Source organism: Notolabrus celidotus, chromosome 19 (assembly GCF_009762535.1).
Source record: "Notolabrus celidotus isolate fNotCel1 chromosome 19, fNotCel1.pri, whole genome shotgun sequence".
NCBI lineage: Eukaryota > Metazoa > Chordata > Actinopteri > Labriformes > Labridae > Notolabrus > Notolabrus celidotus.
In genome coordinates, this window is record NC_048290.1 from 11,585,489 (window position 1) to 11,603,888 (window position 18,400).

Genomic DNA, 18,400 nt, shown 5'->3' on the forward strand with positions numbered 1-18,400 from the left:
TATTTGGAGAACATGAAACCTTTGATTTGGGATTCATTGGTGACCCCGCTGCTTTGTCCTACTCATCCTGTCTGGACTTCAACCCTCTTTAACAACCTGCACACTATACATTATCCCTTACATAAAGCTTTTCATGGTACATAGGCATATTGGAGGTATGGTTATGGCAGGATTGCAGGGCTGGCTTGACCAACAAGCCCAGAATTACTTGCAATGCACCCGTGTCTAATCAAGCCTTAGATGCCTTTTGTTATCACTACAAAACATAGCAACTTTCATACTTTTGAACCCATTAATTCATAAATATTCACTTCATTAGAAAATAAATACCACCTCGTTTATCAAATTAACTTATAGCCAATCAGACAGAAATTATACCTGAATGATAATATCCTTTTTTGCTTTACACTTCCCACTTTGTTTTGATACTTGCTTGCTGACAGTGGTTGTCCTCAGAGTCAGAGCTACATGAAGCATGTTTGGGTTTCATTGTCAATATTAATACACAGTTTAAAAAAACAGTTTAAAACAAACAGATTAAAAATAAAAATCCCATTTATTTTATATATATTGACATCATGAATTTCTTAATGAGCATTTCACATCAATTTGATTGTTTTCAAATAGCGTTTAGTATATGCGTCAGCTGGCTGTATATAGGTCTAAACATATACGTGCAAAAAAAGAATCAAAGGAAAACAGACAGTCACTTAAGATTAGTGTTGTGGCTGTTGTGGATTGTCAACTAAATGAAGTCATTTTTTCCAAACCATCCCTATACAAACATTTTTACGAAAGAAAAATATGTGTTTTAGATACTTCTAAGTATATAATTTGATTTTTAAATAAGTTATTTAAACATAATCTCATATTGTACCATTATGTATCAATGATTTTTGCGTAAGATATTACAAAGTGCATGATGACATGAAACTGTTTGTCTGTGACGGAGAAAAAAAATGATGACAAACCTAGTTATCAATTAAAAGATGGCGATAAGGACAAGATAATTTGTACAATCATATGCTTTCTCAATATATTAATTGTTAAGATCTTTCAAACATTAACTTCAGGATTCTCAAAACGAGTCTCACCCAAAGTAAAAAGTAAAAATAAATCTCTTAAATAAAATACTGGTGATCTGAAACACCAGAATCGCTCTTTGTAAGATCTGCTCAAGGGTCCACAGTGTAAGTGTTTTATAAATAGTCTCAGCCCCAGTCTGAAACAGGTTTGTCCTGGACCTGCTTCATTCAATGTAACTAGTAACAGGGCAGTGTGCTGGCGGTTGAAGTGTCAACGTAACCTGTCACTGCCAGAACCATATCATCCTGTTCTGGCCTGGCAATGTGAATGCAGGCTGTAGGCTTTTGTGTAACTGAGGACGTGTGGCAGCTCTCTCCATACATGTCCCGGTCCTCACGGAGGCACCTGTCCTCCCGAGTGACCTCTCTCTGGAGCAGCAGCCTGTTGTCCCTGTCCACCCCCTTCACCCTGCTGTAGTCCTCCCCTAAGGGAATCTGGGAGCAGTCTTCAAAGTGGCCCTGCTCTGAGTCTACAGGTTGAAGGAGGACCATATTCTCTTCGTTTACCCTCTGGACTTCCACATACTCAGTCGATTCAAGAGCAGGCAACTGCAGGCCAGCAAGTGCCCGTGTGCAGCCGATGCTTGAAATGTTGAGATCACTGTGGGCTTGAAGTTGCCACCAAGTTTGAGAATGGGGTAGATGAGGTTGTTTGTTGCTCAAACTGAACTCCCAATTGCCTGGTCTGAGAGTCTCCTTACAGTGCTGGCCCTGCTGGTCGAGGCAAGAGGATGTGGAGCCTGGAGGGCCAGCACTGTAAGAGAGACAGTGCTGTTTGGCCCTCTCAAGTGAGCTCTTGTGTTCTAGTGTACTTGAGCTGTACTGGGGCAGAGGAGAAAACACACAAGGCCAGGTCTTCACCCTCCCACCAGAAATGATGGGAATGTCGTCATGGACACAGGACGACCCTTCCTCCCCCCAGCCTTTTCGTTGGTTCTTTGTCCGGGTTCGATTGCTCTCCTGATCTCTGGGCTTCTTTTCCCCCTTTGCTTCTCGAAACTTATCCATCAGCAGAGTGTGGCTGTCGCAGCTGCCCCGGCCAGAATCGCTGTCTGATGTGCAGCCTTCAGATTTGAGGCATACATCATTTAAATCCTTGCTCTCCTCCAGCATCAGCTCCTGCTCCTCAGGGATATACACCTCTAAATACTCCACCAGCAGGTCCTCACAGTTTGATGGTGCGATTGGGGGGAAATTGGGCACTACCAGTGCACTGAAGATATCATCCGATTTGCCATTCTACACACAAAAAGAAAAAACAGTTATAGATACGTTCTTCTTAACAGGTCAGGGACTTTTGTTGTGATTCATTGAATTGAAACAAGTAGAAAACCTCTTTACCTTGAGAAGCTGCTTATCAAATCCTTTGATTTTTGGACCAGGGATAGGCGGCAGAATAAAATGCTTCAGACTTCATGTAAGGAAAAGAAAGACAGATAAATGTTAGGGCTTGTGTGCAGCACATGAAAATCCATCAATGTAAGATACCTATACAAATGTATGTTTAAAGCCTATGGGATATATGGACACATATGAGAAATAAACATGAGTATATTTTTATGCTGAAGTATTGTGAAAATAAAGTAATGAAAACAAAAATGCATATATGTCTGGTGCAACAATAAAAAATGTTTTCAAAGTGTTGTCTGAAAGTCAGGATCATTTTTTTTTTTTTTACCTCTGGCTGTTCATGTGTAGCAACCATGTGAGGATGAGGAAGATGAAGGCACAAAAGCATGTAATGAGGACCCACATTGGCTTTTCATGATGGAAATCTGCAAGACAAAACATTTCAACATTAAATAAAACTTTAGGCTGCAGAGGACAAGGAAATGTGGCCAGGATATTGAGTCCTAAAATGGTAACGTTTTCTTTGATAAATGTTTTACTCTTTTATAAAAGTGCATGTTATGTTTGACGAGCAGACAAAAGCTTGTAGGTTTCTTACAGTCAGGAACTTTGATGTAGGAAGTAGTACTCCATTCACTCCAGTAGCCATGATCAGGCTTACAGCGCACCTGAACCAGGTATGTACCGCCTGATCGCAGGCTGAAGATGTTAAATATCTTTTGCTGGCCTGCCAGATGCATCTGGAGATACAACACACATAATTCACACAGTTATGCAGAGTCAAAGTAGTGCTTCAGTTTACCATAGACAGACTGTACATCCTGTGTGGAATACAATAACATTCAATCAGGTCAGAGAGTAAAATCAGATTTGAACTTTAGTTTCACAACTTTAAAACAAATACTTGTTCACTCCTATCTGCAGGAAGGAGTAACATACCTCCCAGTCATTTTCCCCCTCTAGCTTGACTCGGAGCTCGTAGATGAGAGTGATCCAACCGGAGCGAGTGTCGGCCTTGTGTGGTGGTTCCCATGACACACGGAGGAAGGGCCAGCCCTTGTCCTCCATCACAGTCACTGTAACCGTCTCCGGATGATTAGGCTTGACTGAAGAGGGAGAGAGAGAAAATGGGAAGGAGAGACAGGGAGTGTTTTATTATGTGTGACCAAAAAGATTTAAAAAATGCAGAATGTCTCTAACAGTAACAAAATATGGGAAAGTTTGACTGTGTGAGTTATCAGACCAATTCATGATGACAGTAATGAGACAGTAGTGTGTCCATGTCTCTTCTCCTGAGTAATAGTAAACCAATGCACACCTCAAGCGGATGAACATTGTCACTGCAGGAGTGACTTTTTAAATATAAGTTGATGTGTATTTGAGGAGACAGTTGAGAGCAATGTTTAGGCTTTAAGTTATCTTCTTGGGTGCACATAGTCAAAACTTTGGGGGAAGACATATATGTCCTGGGCAAAGATATTGCTGAGAACTGATAACCAGATCAGGTCAATTCAAGGGGGATTACCCAGGGTTCACAGCATTGTGACGTGAAACACAGGGGGGAAGCCCACAAGCATGGAAGGGTAAATGAACGCCATAAAAAAAAGGAGGTAAACAAGAAGCATGGAAGATGCAACCAATGTTGACATTTCAAAAAATGTTTGCTTGTAAGTATAAATATATAAAAGAGCCTTAATCAGCCTAAATCTATATATCTTCACACATACCTGTGTATACAGTGTAGTTTATATATTTAGAATTTATATTTATATCTTTCTTAGAATTTTGTAGTTAAGCTATTTTGACAAAAAAAAGAGGAAATTGATAGATAGTTTCTTCTCGTCTGGTATGTATAACAAGAGCCTGGATACATGAATATCAGATAGTTGGTCCTTTAAGCTCCTTAGATTTGAGGACAGTAAAAATTTAACAACTAAAATTCCAAACATGAGCTATATAATGTCATACAGGTTACATGAAGAGTAGCAAAGTGCTGTCCCATTCCTAGTTATACCATTTTGAGCCCCTCGTGCACTCAGCTACTTCCCAGGTGACGTTGGTTAAGTCCTTAAGGGCTCAGGGTTCAGGGTTAAGGGAGGAATTGAAATCCAGCCAAAGTCTTGTTTTCTCCCTTTCTGTATTAGTTTAGACTTATTATTTTGTTTTCCTTGTGTGTTTAGTAGTTCCTGTTTTATTTTGTAGTTCTTGCCCCAGTGTGTCAGCTTTATCTTGACTTCCTGTTTTTTTTTGTTTTCCCACCTCTTTAATTGTGTGCCCTGTCTTGATTAGTTTCACCTGTGCCTTGTTTGTCACACCTGTGTCTTCATTAGAGTAAGTGTATTTACTGTCTGTGTCCCTTTCTTTTTTGTCTGATTGTTGTCAACCTTTCTCAACATCCTTGTATTTTTCTGTGTGAATTTTGTGTTTCGTATGAATAGTTTTTAAGCTTTGCTTTCTCCTTTTGTTAATTCAATCTTCTTCATCTGCACGTTGGACCCCCTCAGAGTTTTAATTACAGATACCATATTTATGTGATCCAACAAAACAAAACAAAGTAAATGTTCCTGGTTTTAATATGTAATTAGATGGAAGTTAAAGTCCAGCATTATTCTACAACTATCCAAAACATCTTCAACCTTCCCTAAATACGATATAACTTTAATCCCCAAACCACAATTCAAGGTTTACTGTATTGAGACCTGTAGCTGCTTAAATACAAGCAAGGTGAGGTTAATCTGCCTAAATCCACCAGCTACAATGACACGAGAAATACATAAGGCACAATAGAAGAAGTCACTTAAATATATGCTAAAAGACAAACCTAGGAAAATGTAGAGATGTTAAAACACAATTCAGAAGTTTGTAAAGTGCATCTGGAATGTAAAAAGCCAGATTAAACAGTGATTAAAGGGGAGCTGGTGGCCTAGCGGTCTAAGCACCACAGAGGCTACAGTCCTAGTCGCAGAGGTCGCAGGTTTGGCTCCAGCCTCGACCATTTACTGCATGTCCTCCCCCTCTCTCTGCTCCCCACATTTACTGTCTCTCTTCATCAGCTGTCCTATCCATAAAGGCAAACATGCCCCCCCCCCCCCAAAAAAAAAAAAAAAAAAAATATATATATATAAAACTTTAAAAAGTAATTAAAAATATCTTCTAATTGCAGTGGCTAAATGACACCGTGGTCTGAGTGATATGAGTCTCTTATGATTCATTCTGCTTTCTTTTTACACCACCTGGTATAGATGTTCTGCAGGGTGGGCAGAGTAGTTCCAGTGATGCACCCTGTACACCTGATCACCCCAGTTCCAATATGAAGTAGTGATAAAACCTGGGAGTGTATACTCAAGTCTGTTACTGTAGGAAGAAGCATCTTAGATTTTCTCTGCTGCCTAGATGATACAGACGCTGCCATGTTTTTTTTTATCACCAATGTGGTGGTGTGTGAAGACCATGTAGGGTCATCTGAGATATGCACACCAAGATATTTATAAATGCTCACAGTCATCACTTGAGTCTCCTGTATTTTGAGTGGTTCAGGCACAGCAAATGGGCCCAAAATATGCATTTTTTAATTTAAAAAGGACTATGGACAAGTCTGAACAGCAAGGCATCGTTCATTTTAGACATCTCATGAAAAGAGGAGGAAGCAGGGCTCTGAACACTCTGCAGTTCTATTTTTGGCAGTTGATTATTCAGCATGAGGCTCTTAAATGAGCAAAAAAATAATGTCCATTTTCATTAAAATTGAAACCGTTTTTTGGGCAATAATTAAAGTCTGTTGCACAGAATAGTTTGCTAAAATTTGCTTAGAGGCACAATTTTTTATTTAGCTTTTTCCTGGTATTTGCAATGATAAGAAAAATGTATTTTTTAATAGGATTTAGAATTTAAAATGTAAAGTCAGTGTCTTTAGTTTCAGTTTTCTTTCATAATTTACCCTTTTTAGCATGCAGAAAAATGTTGGTTTATTTATTTCAAAGCATTAAAGTTTGAGACTAATGAGGTGCTGGTTTAGCTCAGTTACTAGAGCAGGAGCCCCATGTGCAGAGGCTAAACACTAGTCGCAGGTTTTTTCCCCTGGTCCTGTTGCTATTTGGTGCATGTCATGTCTGTGTTTTCTAAAAAAAGGCAAAAAGCCCAAATAATAATCTTTAAAAAAATTGGAGACTTGTAGTGTGCAGTGTCAGCTGCAGGGGGGGTTAGTTCCCTGAAGAGCATTAGCTCCAGGGTAAGCAATGTGCCACTGACAGCAGTGAGGGTGTGCATTAACATACAGTTCTGTAATTCTTATGGGGATATTGCGCCTTTAACATTGTGCTAAACCATTACTGCAAATGCATTCTTAAAAGGCAGCATAGGGGCAGCACTCACCAATGTAAACAACATCTATATCCACGGGGTCAGAGAAAGTGCTGCCCAGTGCGTTGGAGGCCACCACAGTGATGTTGTAGTTAACCCAGATGGATGTGTCGTTCTTGTTGAAGAAGCAGGAGTTCTCTCCAGCTGTGCGGTAGTCCGGACACTCGTACACAGTCTCAGAGCTGCGAGAGAGGCAGAGACAGCATGTCATCTACTGGAGCGTTTATGAAGAACAACATACAAACTTCATCCATCATTACCTCACTTCCTAAAACTACCCCCTTTGTAAAGTCTTGTCGTGCCTGAGTTTGCCTCTTATTTTTTCTTTACTCAAACAGAAGCTCCCTCAAAACCATTTCCCCCATCTCTGATAGCTTTGTATCAAAATGACATGAAAATAACTCAGCTAACATGTGTACGTGCACGTGGCCACCAATCCCAAATACCAGAGAGCTTTAATTCACTGCAATCCAACGGCTACCTTTCCCTCAGAAAATTGGAAGCTCAAATGTTGCAATGCTGCACTGTTGTTTATGAGGTTTACAAATAATACAGGCACAGAACATCTGACAAAATTGCTCTCATTTTACTGTTTCTTGGTTAATAAGCAACTGAAAAGCCTATGAATAATATATGTCTCATTATATTTCAGGTAACACAAAATTTAGTCACTAGCTGAAATCTTTCTTAGCTAGCTTACCTGAAGGTTACCAGGCTGATAGACAATAAGATACCTGACATTATTGTTAGCTAGAATTATAAACCTTATCATGTTGTGTACAAATTTTAAATGCTAATGAAAGCTGAGAACAGCTAATTGCTAATACATCCTGCTAGCAGGATTTGCATTGTGAATTTCTCACACATTTACATTCTTCTGGTATGGATTATAGAGAAAAATTAAACTTAATGCAGAATTAAAGAGTGAGTTATGCTAATCTGCTTAATTCCCTAATGCCAGTGTGACTGATCACATCATCAAACTCTGCAAGACAAGAAATGTTTTCTCTGAAAATATTAAACTACTTGTATAAACTATTCATAACGTTTGGGAATGTAAATACACACTTGACTCTGGATACAATACAATATACCATTCATGATACTGGGTTCACAATACAAATGATTCTACAGTGTGACCCAGTTTATTTTCAAGCTTTATGCCTGGGTTGCTTTATTTCTTGTTTTCCCAAAACATGCTTTAATTTTGAAAGGGTACAAAAATACTCCCACTAGACTGTAAAGTTGCAAGAGTAGATGAAAACAGAAAAAGGGACAATCAAAAGAGACAAAAAAAATTGTATGATGTATCAGAAGCCCCGAAGAGGAATAAGCTCTGACACTGACATAACGGTATCTGTCACTTCTATTTCTCTCTCTGTTATCTGCAGGGCAGGTGTGAACCCACTACCTACAAAATGCGTGCAAGGAGTAGAGAGAGGGAGAAAGATCGTCCACGAGAAAGTGGACAGCAGACATACGCATCTGTTAGGATGCTGAATGAAGTTGAAGAAGAAAAGTCAAAGGCAGACAACGCCCCTGTTTTTCGAAAAGGGTATCACAATTAATTTTTTAACTCATTGATTTGAATCATCCCTTATGGGTACCAGTTTATAGCTTTCTTGTGAGGTAATGTTGCATCCCAAGAGATATTTAAAAAGTATGTTATATCTAAGTGTATTAACCATAGATATGTCTTTAATATTTCCAACAGCAACACTAAACTCGCCCTCTTCATTTTCCTCATAACCTGTATGCCAAGAGTTTTTATGTTTTACGTGCTCTGCCACTCACACTCATTGAACCTTTACAGTACGCAACATTACTAATGAATCTTTGTCCAATGCCACATAACTCTCTCCAATCTTTATCCTCTTATACCGTTCTGATGACCTCACTCCTGTGACAAACCCGGTCACTGACAAGTGTGTTGACCTTCAGGGATTAAATAAATCCAACCGTGTTTGCAACGTTTTTTGCACAGCTCCATTCTAGAGTTACTGTGACATCCTCATCTTTGGTGGCTTGAACTCACTTTTCTTTACGATAGAACAGAGCGTAGGTTGTTGGCAGGCCCCCATCGAAACCTGGTTCCCACCAGCAGGTAAAGGTTTCTTTTTCTGGAGAACGACATCTGGTCAGTGTGGGCTTTCCTGGCGGGCTGTATCCTAAAGAAACACACGAGATGCCAGAAGTTAAAGCCAGTAGGCATTTCTATATTCATATTTATTTCTGTATTTATCACAAAAACATCTTTCACCCCGTTGTTTATTGTGTTACATTAATCTCCTAGATATTGTAACTCATTGCCAGAAACTGTAACTGACATTGGCACCGTATTTCAAGGTTAGCTACTTGCACTAACACTTACGCATTCCCTTTGCATGCAGCGCGAAGACGAGCAGCAACAGCAGGCTGACTCTCACTGCGCTCTTCATCATGGCACAAAAAAAGCTGGCAGGCTGTTGGATGAAAGAAAAATAGATGAAAGAGAGGCAAATGAGAAGGAGTTGTCTCGTATGTGCTGTTGACAAAACCAGGTGACCCACAATGTTCAGTGCCAGCAGCCACAACACAAGTTGTATTGGGTCAAAACATGATTGCATGACAAAAGAAACTGCTCGCTGTAGCTAGGATGATTTTTGTGTTTCATGACTTATGAAGTTAAGAGATATTGATGCTAAACGTCACTTACAGAACACTTGTATCCCACACAGACATGTTTTAAAAGGGCATAAATCTGATTACAGAGCAGCAAATGTGATGAATTACTATAATGAAATCCCATACTGAGATTGTATGCTGTTTCTCAAAGGATTAAAAACATCATCTCCGATTTTGTCTACCTCAACCAGCTGACACATGCAGCGTAACGGATTACATAACCTGCGTTCAGGCTTTTGCTTCTGCAACAGATTCACACACACACACACACACACACACACACACACACAGTGGGAGGCTGGTTTACCGCCCCTTCAGCTTGAGTGATTCCCATCCCATGAGTTAGAAACCTGCATCTCCCTAGCCATGTGCAGATGTTTGAGTTATTACTAGCCATGACCCTTCATCTCTAAACCCACATGGTGAGTGAGGCGGTATAGTAGGAGGGGCGATGGTGAGTAGACGTTTTATCTCTGAAAATTAAAAGCCGGCAGAGAGCAATAGCCCACACATGCTTTGTCATGTGCTCTGTCCACGTCTTCTCTGAACTGATAGAGTTGTTGCTGTCATCTCAAGGATTTGACGTGTTGTTAACAGAGACCTTTAAAGCTGCACTAGTCCGTGTGGGCCAAGACAATGCTTAAGCACTAGACAGATGCATTGTTTACATTCTCAGACTCCTGTCCGCCAATCCAGCCAAAGCATTTGACTTGCATTAAAGGGGGGACTGGCTTTACCCAGTCAGAATTCACTTGTTGGGTATTATATTGAAAGTATTTAAGATTGATAATGTGCATATATGTGTGGTTTAGAGTCATTTGTGCTACTTTGTTTACAATATTAAATATGTTGTTTGTAGTATGTTGATCTTATCAGTTCTTATGGTAGTGCATGGTAAAACATTTTGTATATTATTGGATAGTATTGAATGATATGATATGGTATGTTATAATATTATATGGTACTGTATGAAACTGTATGGTATTGCATGGTATTGCTATGATATCATATAGTTTGGATAGTATTGAATGATACTGTATGGTATTGTATGATACTGTATGATACTGCTTAGCCTCATCTGATATCAGCTAGTAGTGCATGGTATTGAGTGACATTGTATGATATCATATAATAATGCATGGTACTGAACGATATCATATGATAATGTATTGTAGTGAATGATACCATATGGAAATGCATGTTATTGCATGATATCATGTGAAATTGCATGGTGTTGTATGATATCATGTGATATTGCATGGTGTTGTATGATATTGTGTGATATTGCATGGTGTTGTATGATATTGCATGGTGTTGTATGATATTGCATGGTGTTGTATATTGTATGATTTTGCATGGTAGTGTATGAAATCATATTAGAATGTATCGTAGTGAATGATATTGTATGATATTGCATGGTATTGCATGGTATCATGTGATATTGCATGGTGTTGTATGATATCATGTGATATTGCATGGTGTTGTATGATATTGTGTGATATTGCATGGTGTTGTATGATATTGCATGGTGTTGTATGTTATTGTATGATATTGCATGGTAGTGTATGAAATCATATTACAATGTATCGTAGTGAATGATATTGTATGATATTGCATGGTATTGCATGTTATCATGTGATATTGCATGGTGTTGTATGATATCATGTGATATTGCATGGTATTGTATGAAATTGTATGATATTGCATGGTAGTGTATGATATCATATGATAATGTATTGTAGTGAATGATATCATATGGTAGTGCATGGTGTGGTATGATATTGTATGATATTGCATGGTAGTGTATGATATTGCATGGTGTGGTATGATATTGTATGATATTGCATGGTAGTGTATGATATTATATGATATTGCATGGTGTGGTATAATATCATATGGTATTGCATATGCCTGTTTTGCTTTTATGCTGCTATCACATAGTAATGCATGGGATGATAAAGTACATTATAAATTATATTATATTATATTATATTAGTGTAATAAAATATCTCATTGTACTATACCATGCCCCACAGGCCTGACACAGCATAGCAGAAGAACTTTCTTGGTGGCCATGTTTTTCACAAGCACACTTTCTTTACTGTGGGATTTGCCTTAAATGTAGGGTTGCAACAGTGACATCAAACTGTGTACATGGTATAGTTCAGAATAAAAAAAAAACACTTTTTGTGAAATATTTCTTTAAAGTAAAATGAAAACATGCAAGGAATGCTCCCTACAGCTCTTGAATTTCAGCCATGTGACTTGTTGACGTGACCATAAGACGTTTTAAGCTTGTAGGTAAACATTTAGCATGCAACGTCATACAAGCCCAACACATGTTGTCATGCCATGCAGTGATATGCTGACTTATATTTAACTGATTTAATAGCTGTGTTTTTAACATGATGAAAAAAAAAGGTTACGCTTTTTCCTCGGCAGGCAGCACCTTTCATAGCTGGCACCTTTCCTTTACAACATAAAGACTGTAGGCAGGTTACTGTTTGCAACTCTTGTTTATGCTGCCTTAATTTCAATAACGTCACCATGATCTGGTAATTGGCATTAGGGTCAGGCCCTGGATTAGCCTCCTGCTGCATATAGCCTTTCTTACGTAACCAATAGCCCAAACTGAATAAGCTGCTAAGCTGAGAAAGTGCTACCTTACAGTGCAGATCAACAGATCCCTCACAGATATTGGTTTGAAAATTACATTTAAAGCATAGTGGACAGATTGTCATCCAGAGTAAATAAACTCCACTGTTGTAACTTAGCAGCACTTGTATGTATTTATTATAAGTTATATCCATCCATTTTTTTGTAATTATAGAAATGGATCCACCTTAAGCTGCTTTCTGGCTGTCCCACTGCTCCTTGGTAGTTCAAAGGTTCAGCATGGTGACTCTGTGTAGTGCACAGCTTAAATAACAGATGTACAGGTGACGAAATTATAAAGATGCAACTGACTGCATGCATGGCAAAAAGTCAGGTGATCCTGAGGTTAGGACACAAACTAAGGTAAGTATCTAAAAAGATGTAGATGTATAGATAGATGTCATATCACATGTTCAGCAGTGAAACCAGGTGAATGACTTTACAACAGCCAACCTCTACAAAAGGTGATTATGCTTGCTAATACACAGTCCCAGCTTTATATTATTAGCTACGTAGTCCTATTCTGAGAACCTAGTGCACTGTATTTCCTCAGTAAATTACTGTTCAGTTTTATATTAACTTTTCTATTTCAAATAAAATAAGCCAATAAAACATTCTGTTCACATTTAGTTTAAAGCAGTAGTAACAGATATCGGTCAATCCTCTTATCCCAAAATATACAGAGAGTACATTACAAAATGCACATCAGGCCATATGTTAGTTAAAGGAAAGACAAGAAAAGAATGGAAAGGAAGATAAGAAATGAGAAGAGGAAAGAAGATAAGACAAGACAAAACAAGAAGAAAGAAAATAAGAGAAGACAGGAGGAAAGAAAGAGGAAAGACGAGAGGAGAAGACAAGACAAGATTGAAAAGTAAGAAAACTAGACACGACAAGATGAATGAAAAGAAGAGCAGAGCAGACAAAATGAAAGAAAATAATAAAAGACAAGACAAGACAGGAAGGGGAAAAAGGAAGAGAAGACAAGACAGGACAAGAGGGAAAAAAGGAAGAGAGGACAAGACAGGAGAAAAAGAAAAGACAAGAGGAAAGAAAAGAAATGATGTGAAGAGGGAGGAACACAAACAAAGAGAAGACAGGTGGGAAGAAAAGAAAAGAAAAGAAGAGAAGAGAAGATGAAACAAAATGAGAGGAAAAGAAAGGAAAGGAAAGAGTTCCAGAGCACACTGGTTTCATATCAAGGTTGTGACCTCTACTCATGCTCAGACTATAACAGACTTCCAGGAACTATGAAAAACCGGTTAGATCATCAGCTGCAACACCTTTCTAGGAATGATGATTTTCTTGTTGGGGTATGCAACAACTTAGAAGACAAGACAAGACAGGAGGGGGCAAAAGAAGAGAAGACAAGACAGGAGAAAAAGAGAAGACTTTAGGAAAGAAAAGAAACAAAGTGAAGAGGGAGGAACACAAACAAAGAGAAGACAGGTGGGAATAAAAGAAAAGAAAAGAAAAGAAAAGAAGATCTAAGAAAACGAGGCGAAAGGAAAGAGAAGGAAAGGAAAGGAATGAGTTCCAGTCCAGAGCACACTGGTTTCATATCAAGGTTGTGACCTCTACTCATGCTCAGACTATAACAGACTTCCAGGAACTATGAAAAACCGGTCAGATCATCAGCTGCAACACCTTTCTAGGAACAATGATTTTCTTGTTGGGGTATGCAACAACTTAGAGCAACAGAAAACAAACGACAGAGAGAGACCTTTAAATTATTGGGTAACTTTCCAGGCATGAAACTGTAAGCTCACACTATTAATTAGACATTACTGATCCTGAAGGAAATATCAGCTTGAGTATGAGAACGTTTTTATAGGGGCTGAAGATAAGTAAGAGTTTGAAGTTTTGTTCATATCTTGTTTGACAATTTTTCAATCAAAATCTACAGTAATTTAAAGGCCTTTGTGCCCACCGTCATCAGACTGTTGAACACTAACGGAGGCCACAGACTGCACCAAGCTGACCACTAACCCCCCCCCTATGAACAGATCCATACCATCCCTGCACTGTCTGTCACACCCTATAATCTCATCCTGAACTGACATTCTTGACTGCTGCTGGCATTATAATGCATAATATACTGTATTATAATTATCTTTGCCATATTACATTATGTTATATTACATTATTATTGTTTACTACAACTCACGGTCATACTACATACCCATATTTATTTTTATTTATTGCTTAATCTGTCATTACCAACTATAATCACACCATGTCAACTTGTCACTACTGAACCCTTTTTAATACTGCCTGTAATTACTGCTATTTAATCTAAATTCCATTTGTAACATTGTATATATCTAAATTGTATTTTATCTTTATCTTTATTTTATTCTATTTTATTTTATTCTATTTTTATTTTATTTCATTTTTACTCACTGAAACTTCTTCTTGATTGTACTTATGTCTGGGTTGCCATTACAACTGAATTTCCCCCCCAGGGGATCAATAAAGTAATATCTTATCTTATCTTAGTATGGTCAATACAATACAATAAAGTACAATACAATACAATGGGATAAGATAAGATTTGATAACATATGATACACTTTATTGAATCATTTGGGAAATGTGTAATGGACTCGTGCTGCCTATATTTAGCTGCCTCCACACCACATTCCTCATATTGCACTTTTATCAAATGATGCACAACATGAATTACACAAAGGCGTAAGAACACTACAATTACTATTGCACACCTCATTCAGCATCATCATTCACCATCCACAGATGCTTAGCTTAAAGTACAGGAAAGTGACACATGTTCTGTGAATGAAAACTACACACCAGCATTTGTCATGTGTCAACAACATGTAGCAACAAACAGCTAACGCCATACGGTACGCAACTGAACAATTTCAACAACAAACCATGTGTCATTTATTTCATCACTCTTCTAGCTACAGTAAGTGAACGCAACACTTTTTACTTCACCCTTTCTTGTAAAAACGTTCTTCCTTGTTGCCTTGGCCAACCTACATCCTGTGTCCTCTAGTATTTTTGAAGCTCTGACGTGCCAGAATAGATCCTACTGATCTTTGGGCTTATTTAAAATGAGTTAGTAAGATAAGGGAAACCTTTATTTATAGAATGAAACTACAGCTTACATCTACTTTCAAAACAGTAACAGGGACGTACTATAAGAGACATTTGTAGTAAGGAGAAAAACTTAAGTTGGTTCCATTTATATGATGTGTGCAACCGAAACAGGAACCTCTTCAATATAAATCTCCTTAAGCTTGTAGGTTCTATTTACCTCTGCTAACACGGAGTTGATCTGGTGATGTGATCTTGTGTGGGTATATGTACGTGTGTAGATGAATATACAGTGTATGTATTTACAAATGCATCGATTTACATAGGTTGGTATATATGATAATAATAATAATACATTTACTCATATTGCACATTATTAAAATGATACACAACAGGAATAAGACAAAACTGAGTTCCAACCCCAACTCGGTCAAGGCAGATGGCTGTCTAACATGAGTCTGGTTCTGCTCAAGGTTTCTGCCTGTTAAAGGAAGTTTTTCCTTGCAGCTGTAACTCGCTAAATACTGCATGGTGCAATGCTCATGGTGGGTTAAGATGAGATAAGATTGAGTCCTGGCAGTAAGAGGGGACTGGACCTTATCCTGTCTTGATGTTGGGTCTTTGTTAACAATTTAACATAGAGTATGATCTAGACATGCAATGCTTTTTAAAAGCATCTTGAGGTAATGTTTGCTGTGATTTGGGGCTATACAAGTAAAGATTGCTTGATTGAAATACATATACCATGCATTTAAACATATTTAACATGCAAGCTTGAATGAAGTATCCAACCTTTCACATCTAACATCCCACTTTTTTCCTGCTGTTTTTTTGTGTTAGTGTTTGTGCATATAGTGCGTTGTTTCGTTCTTATAGTCAGTTTATAATTTCTAAAATGAAATATTGACTTTAAACTTTCTTTAAGTATGACAATGAAAAAATGTGCTATCCATCATGTGTTTGGGCGGGGTCCAATGTGTGGAAGATGGTGTCATTTTGAGCATATCAAAAGAGCCCTCAATGTCTTCAGAGGGTGCAGCAAAAGGCCAAAGCCAGAGCTAACTTTTTGCTCATGAGAAGTGATCAAACTCCATCTCTAAGAACTTCAAAGTAAGTAAATAATTCATTACTATTTAAAGGCAAGAATTGCAAAACATAAAGTTAAAGACTTAATAAAACCATCCTGGATAGATGTTACAGTTAAATGAGGCTAACCTAGTATCTAAACCTAATATCTAAAGCTGAGGTTAGCATGCACTGCCTGACTATATAAAGCCCGGGTGATGAACTATATGTGGAAACAGTCAGTAAGCTGCAGGCACCTCAAATTGTAGTCCAGTATTCAATTGATCAGCTTGGTGCTATAACTGCAAACTCCCCCTGTCACCTCTCTTCAACCTCGCAAACTTGCATGTGGAATAGGAGCAGATCATGAACATAGGAATCCCATTAAATCCCTGACACCCAGAATCATTATAATCCTCCTAGGCTGAGGGAAATAACCTGTCACTAATCAGTCAACTGTCAAAAAATGGAAACTGTCCTCATCCAGAGGAGAATTAGAGGATAAATGCTGCACTTGCATGCTCTCACTTCAAACTATACAGAGCACATGATTTACTGCATATATTTGTGAACAATCAAGGGCAAGGTTGTCTTTTTGGAGTAAGTCACAGCTGATATCTGATGGCTGTTAATGTCATGTGAGGACAAATTAAGTAAACCCTAAGACATTCACCTAAAGAAAGTTCAACAAGCTCTCAGTTTAAATCACACAATTTAAATTTCAGGGCTTTATGAATTTAACAATTTTGCCAAATCATTAAAACACAAAATGATTGAATACCATAAAAAACAAAAAAACCTTGACTAATGCACATGATTGAAAAAACTCTGTAGCACTTTTGAATATTGTCATGCAAGAACTAACACGAGGCTGCATCTGTACATGTAATCATATTGATTCTTTGATTCTGATTGATCGATTTATTTGCATGACGTACTTGTTTTTCAAAAACCAATGACTGATAATTTACATACAGAAATAACCAGAGAATAAGCAAATCATAACATCTGCAGGACACAATCAGCAAATCTGTTTTCCCTATCTCTGTTTTCCCTATTATTACTTTTCATAAAATGTGCAATATCCTAAACCCAAATACTTCTTCTGCCCACCTGACTGTATATATTTTACATTTGTTTTATATTATTACTCTGATATGCACTTCTCTAAAGTTTCCATGGGAATTTATGGGAATTAACTGGGAATTGAGGGTAATTAAATGGAAAGGTATCATATCCAAGCATAAATACTTATTTTGTTATAATCAGACTTTCATCCAAAATAATACATTAAAAACAGATTTATTTGTAAGTAGAACTTTATCAAGTGTTAAATATCTTATTGAACAATCAATTATTTCATTGAAGAACCAAAACATGAATGTTGAGTTAAATATTACTCATCCCCTCGACCCAACCCATTCAAAAATTAACAAGTTCCCTATTAAGAGCCAACCTTCAATTTAGTAAACTCCTGGTTTATTCCCGTTAATTCCTATGGAAAGTTTCCAACTATGAAAATTCCTGGAACTTTGCAACCCTATTTAAAACATCACCAACTTGTCAGTATGAGGCCTAATGACAAACTGATTAATCGACTAATTTTTGCAGCTGATTGAACAACATGTTTGATTTTCTCTGATATTTGTGGTCCATTATAAACGTGTGTTGTTAACTGCACTTTTAGGGACTTGCTATAACAATCGTTATCAGTTGTACTCATTACCTGTGACGTTCAAAGTGATAGATGCTTTTAAGAGTGGTTTTTATGGTCGATACGAGCTCAAACAGTCCATCCTCATCTGGACTGGACTGCCCACTGAAGAGTGCAGTGAACCTGTTTTTTCACACGGGTCCTGATGATAGTGTGCCACTCGCTATAAAGAGAGAAACAAGTGTCCTACCTGCAGCAGGCAGAAGTTTCCGGTCTCTCCCTCGGCGTTCTGGTCGTGTTGAGTCCTTATTTGGTTTCCAGGAGAGCAACTTGTTAAACTGGTTTACCGGGATGACAAGGGACAAGGGCACATGCCTTACCACCCACCCGGGCAGCTTAGCCGTCCTAATACACTGCAAAGTACTGGCAACGTCCATCCACTCTCCTCAGTGCATATGTGATCCCGATTAGGGGCGGGGCGAATGAAAGCCCCGCCCATCACCCTCAG

The 18,400-nt window shown here is 38.1% G+C and overlaps 1 protein-coding gene across 1 annotated transcript; it reads right to left on the reverse strand.

The window, feature by feature from the left end:
* Window positions 1-557: 557 nt before the first annotated feature.
* Window positions 558-18,325, reverse strand: prlra (prolactin receptor a). The gene is made up of 9 exons (XM_034709726.1): window positions 18,143-18,325; window positions 9,166-9,256; window positions 8,830-8,962; window positions 6,807-6,976; window positions 3,375-3,541; window positions 3,034-3,175; window positions 2,764-2,860; window positions 2,427-2,496; window positions 558-2,324 (listed from the first exon to the last, which is right to left on the reverse strand). The coding sequence occupies exons 2-9, from the start codon at window positions 9,233-9,235 to the stop codon at window positions 1,263-1,265; spliced, it is 1,911 nt and encodes a 636-aa protein (XP_034565617.1). The 5' UTR covers window positions 9,236-9,256; window positions 18,143-18,325; the 3' UTR covers window positions 558-1,262.
* Window positions 18,326-18,400: the final 75 nt, after the last annotated feature.

Coding starts and splice junctions, on each gene's coding strand:
- prlra (XM_034709726.1), bottom strand. CDS start 9,235: ATGATGAAGAGCGCAGTGAGAGTCAGCCTGCTGTTGCTGCTCGTCTTC. Junction 3,176..3,374: donor AGGGGGAAAATGACTGGGAG/GTATGTTACTCC, acceptor TTGTATCTCCAG/ATGCATCTGGCAGGCCAGCA. Junction 2,497..2,763: donor CTACACATGAACAGCCAGAG/GTAAAAAAAAAA, acceptor CCTTACATGAAG/TCTGAAGCATTTTATTCTGC.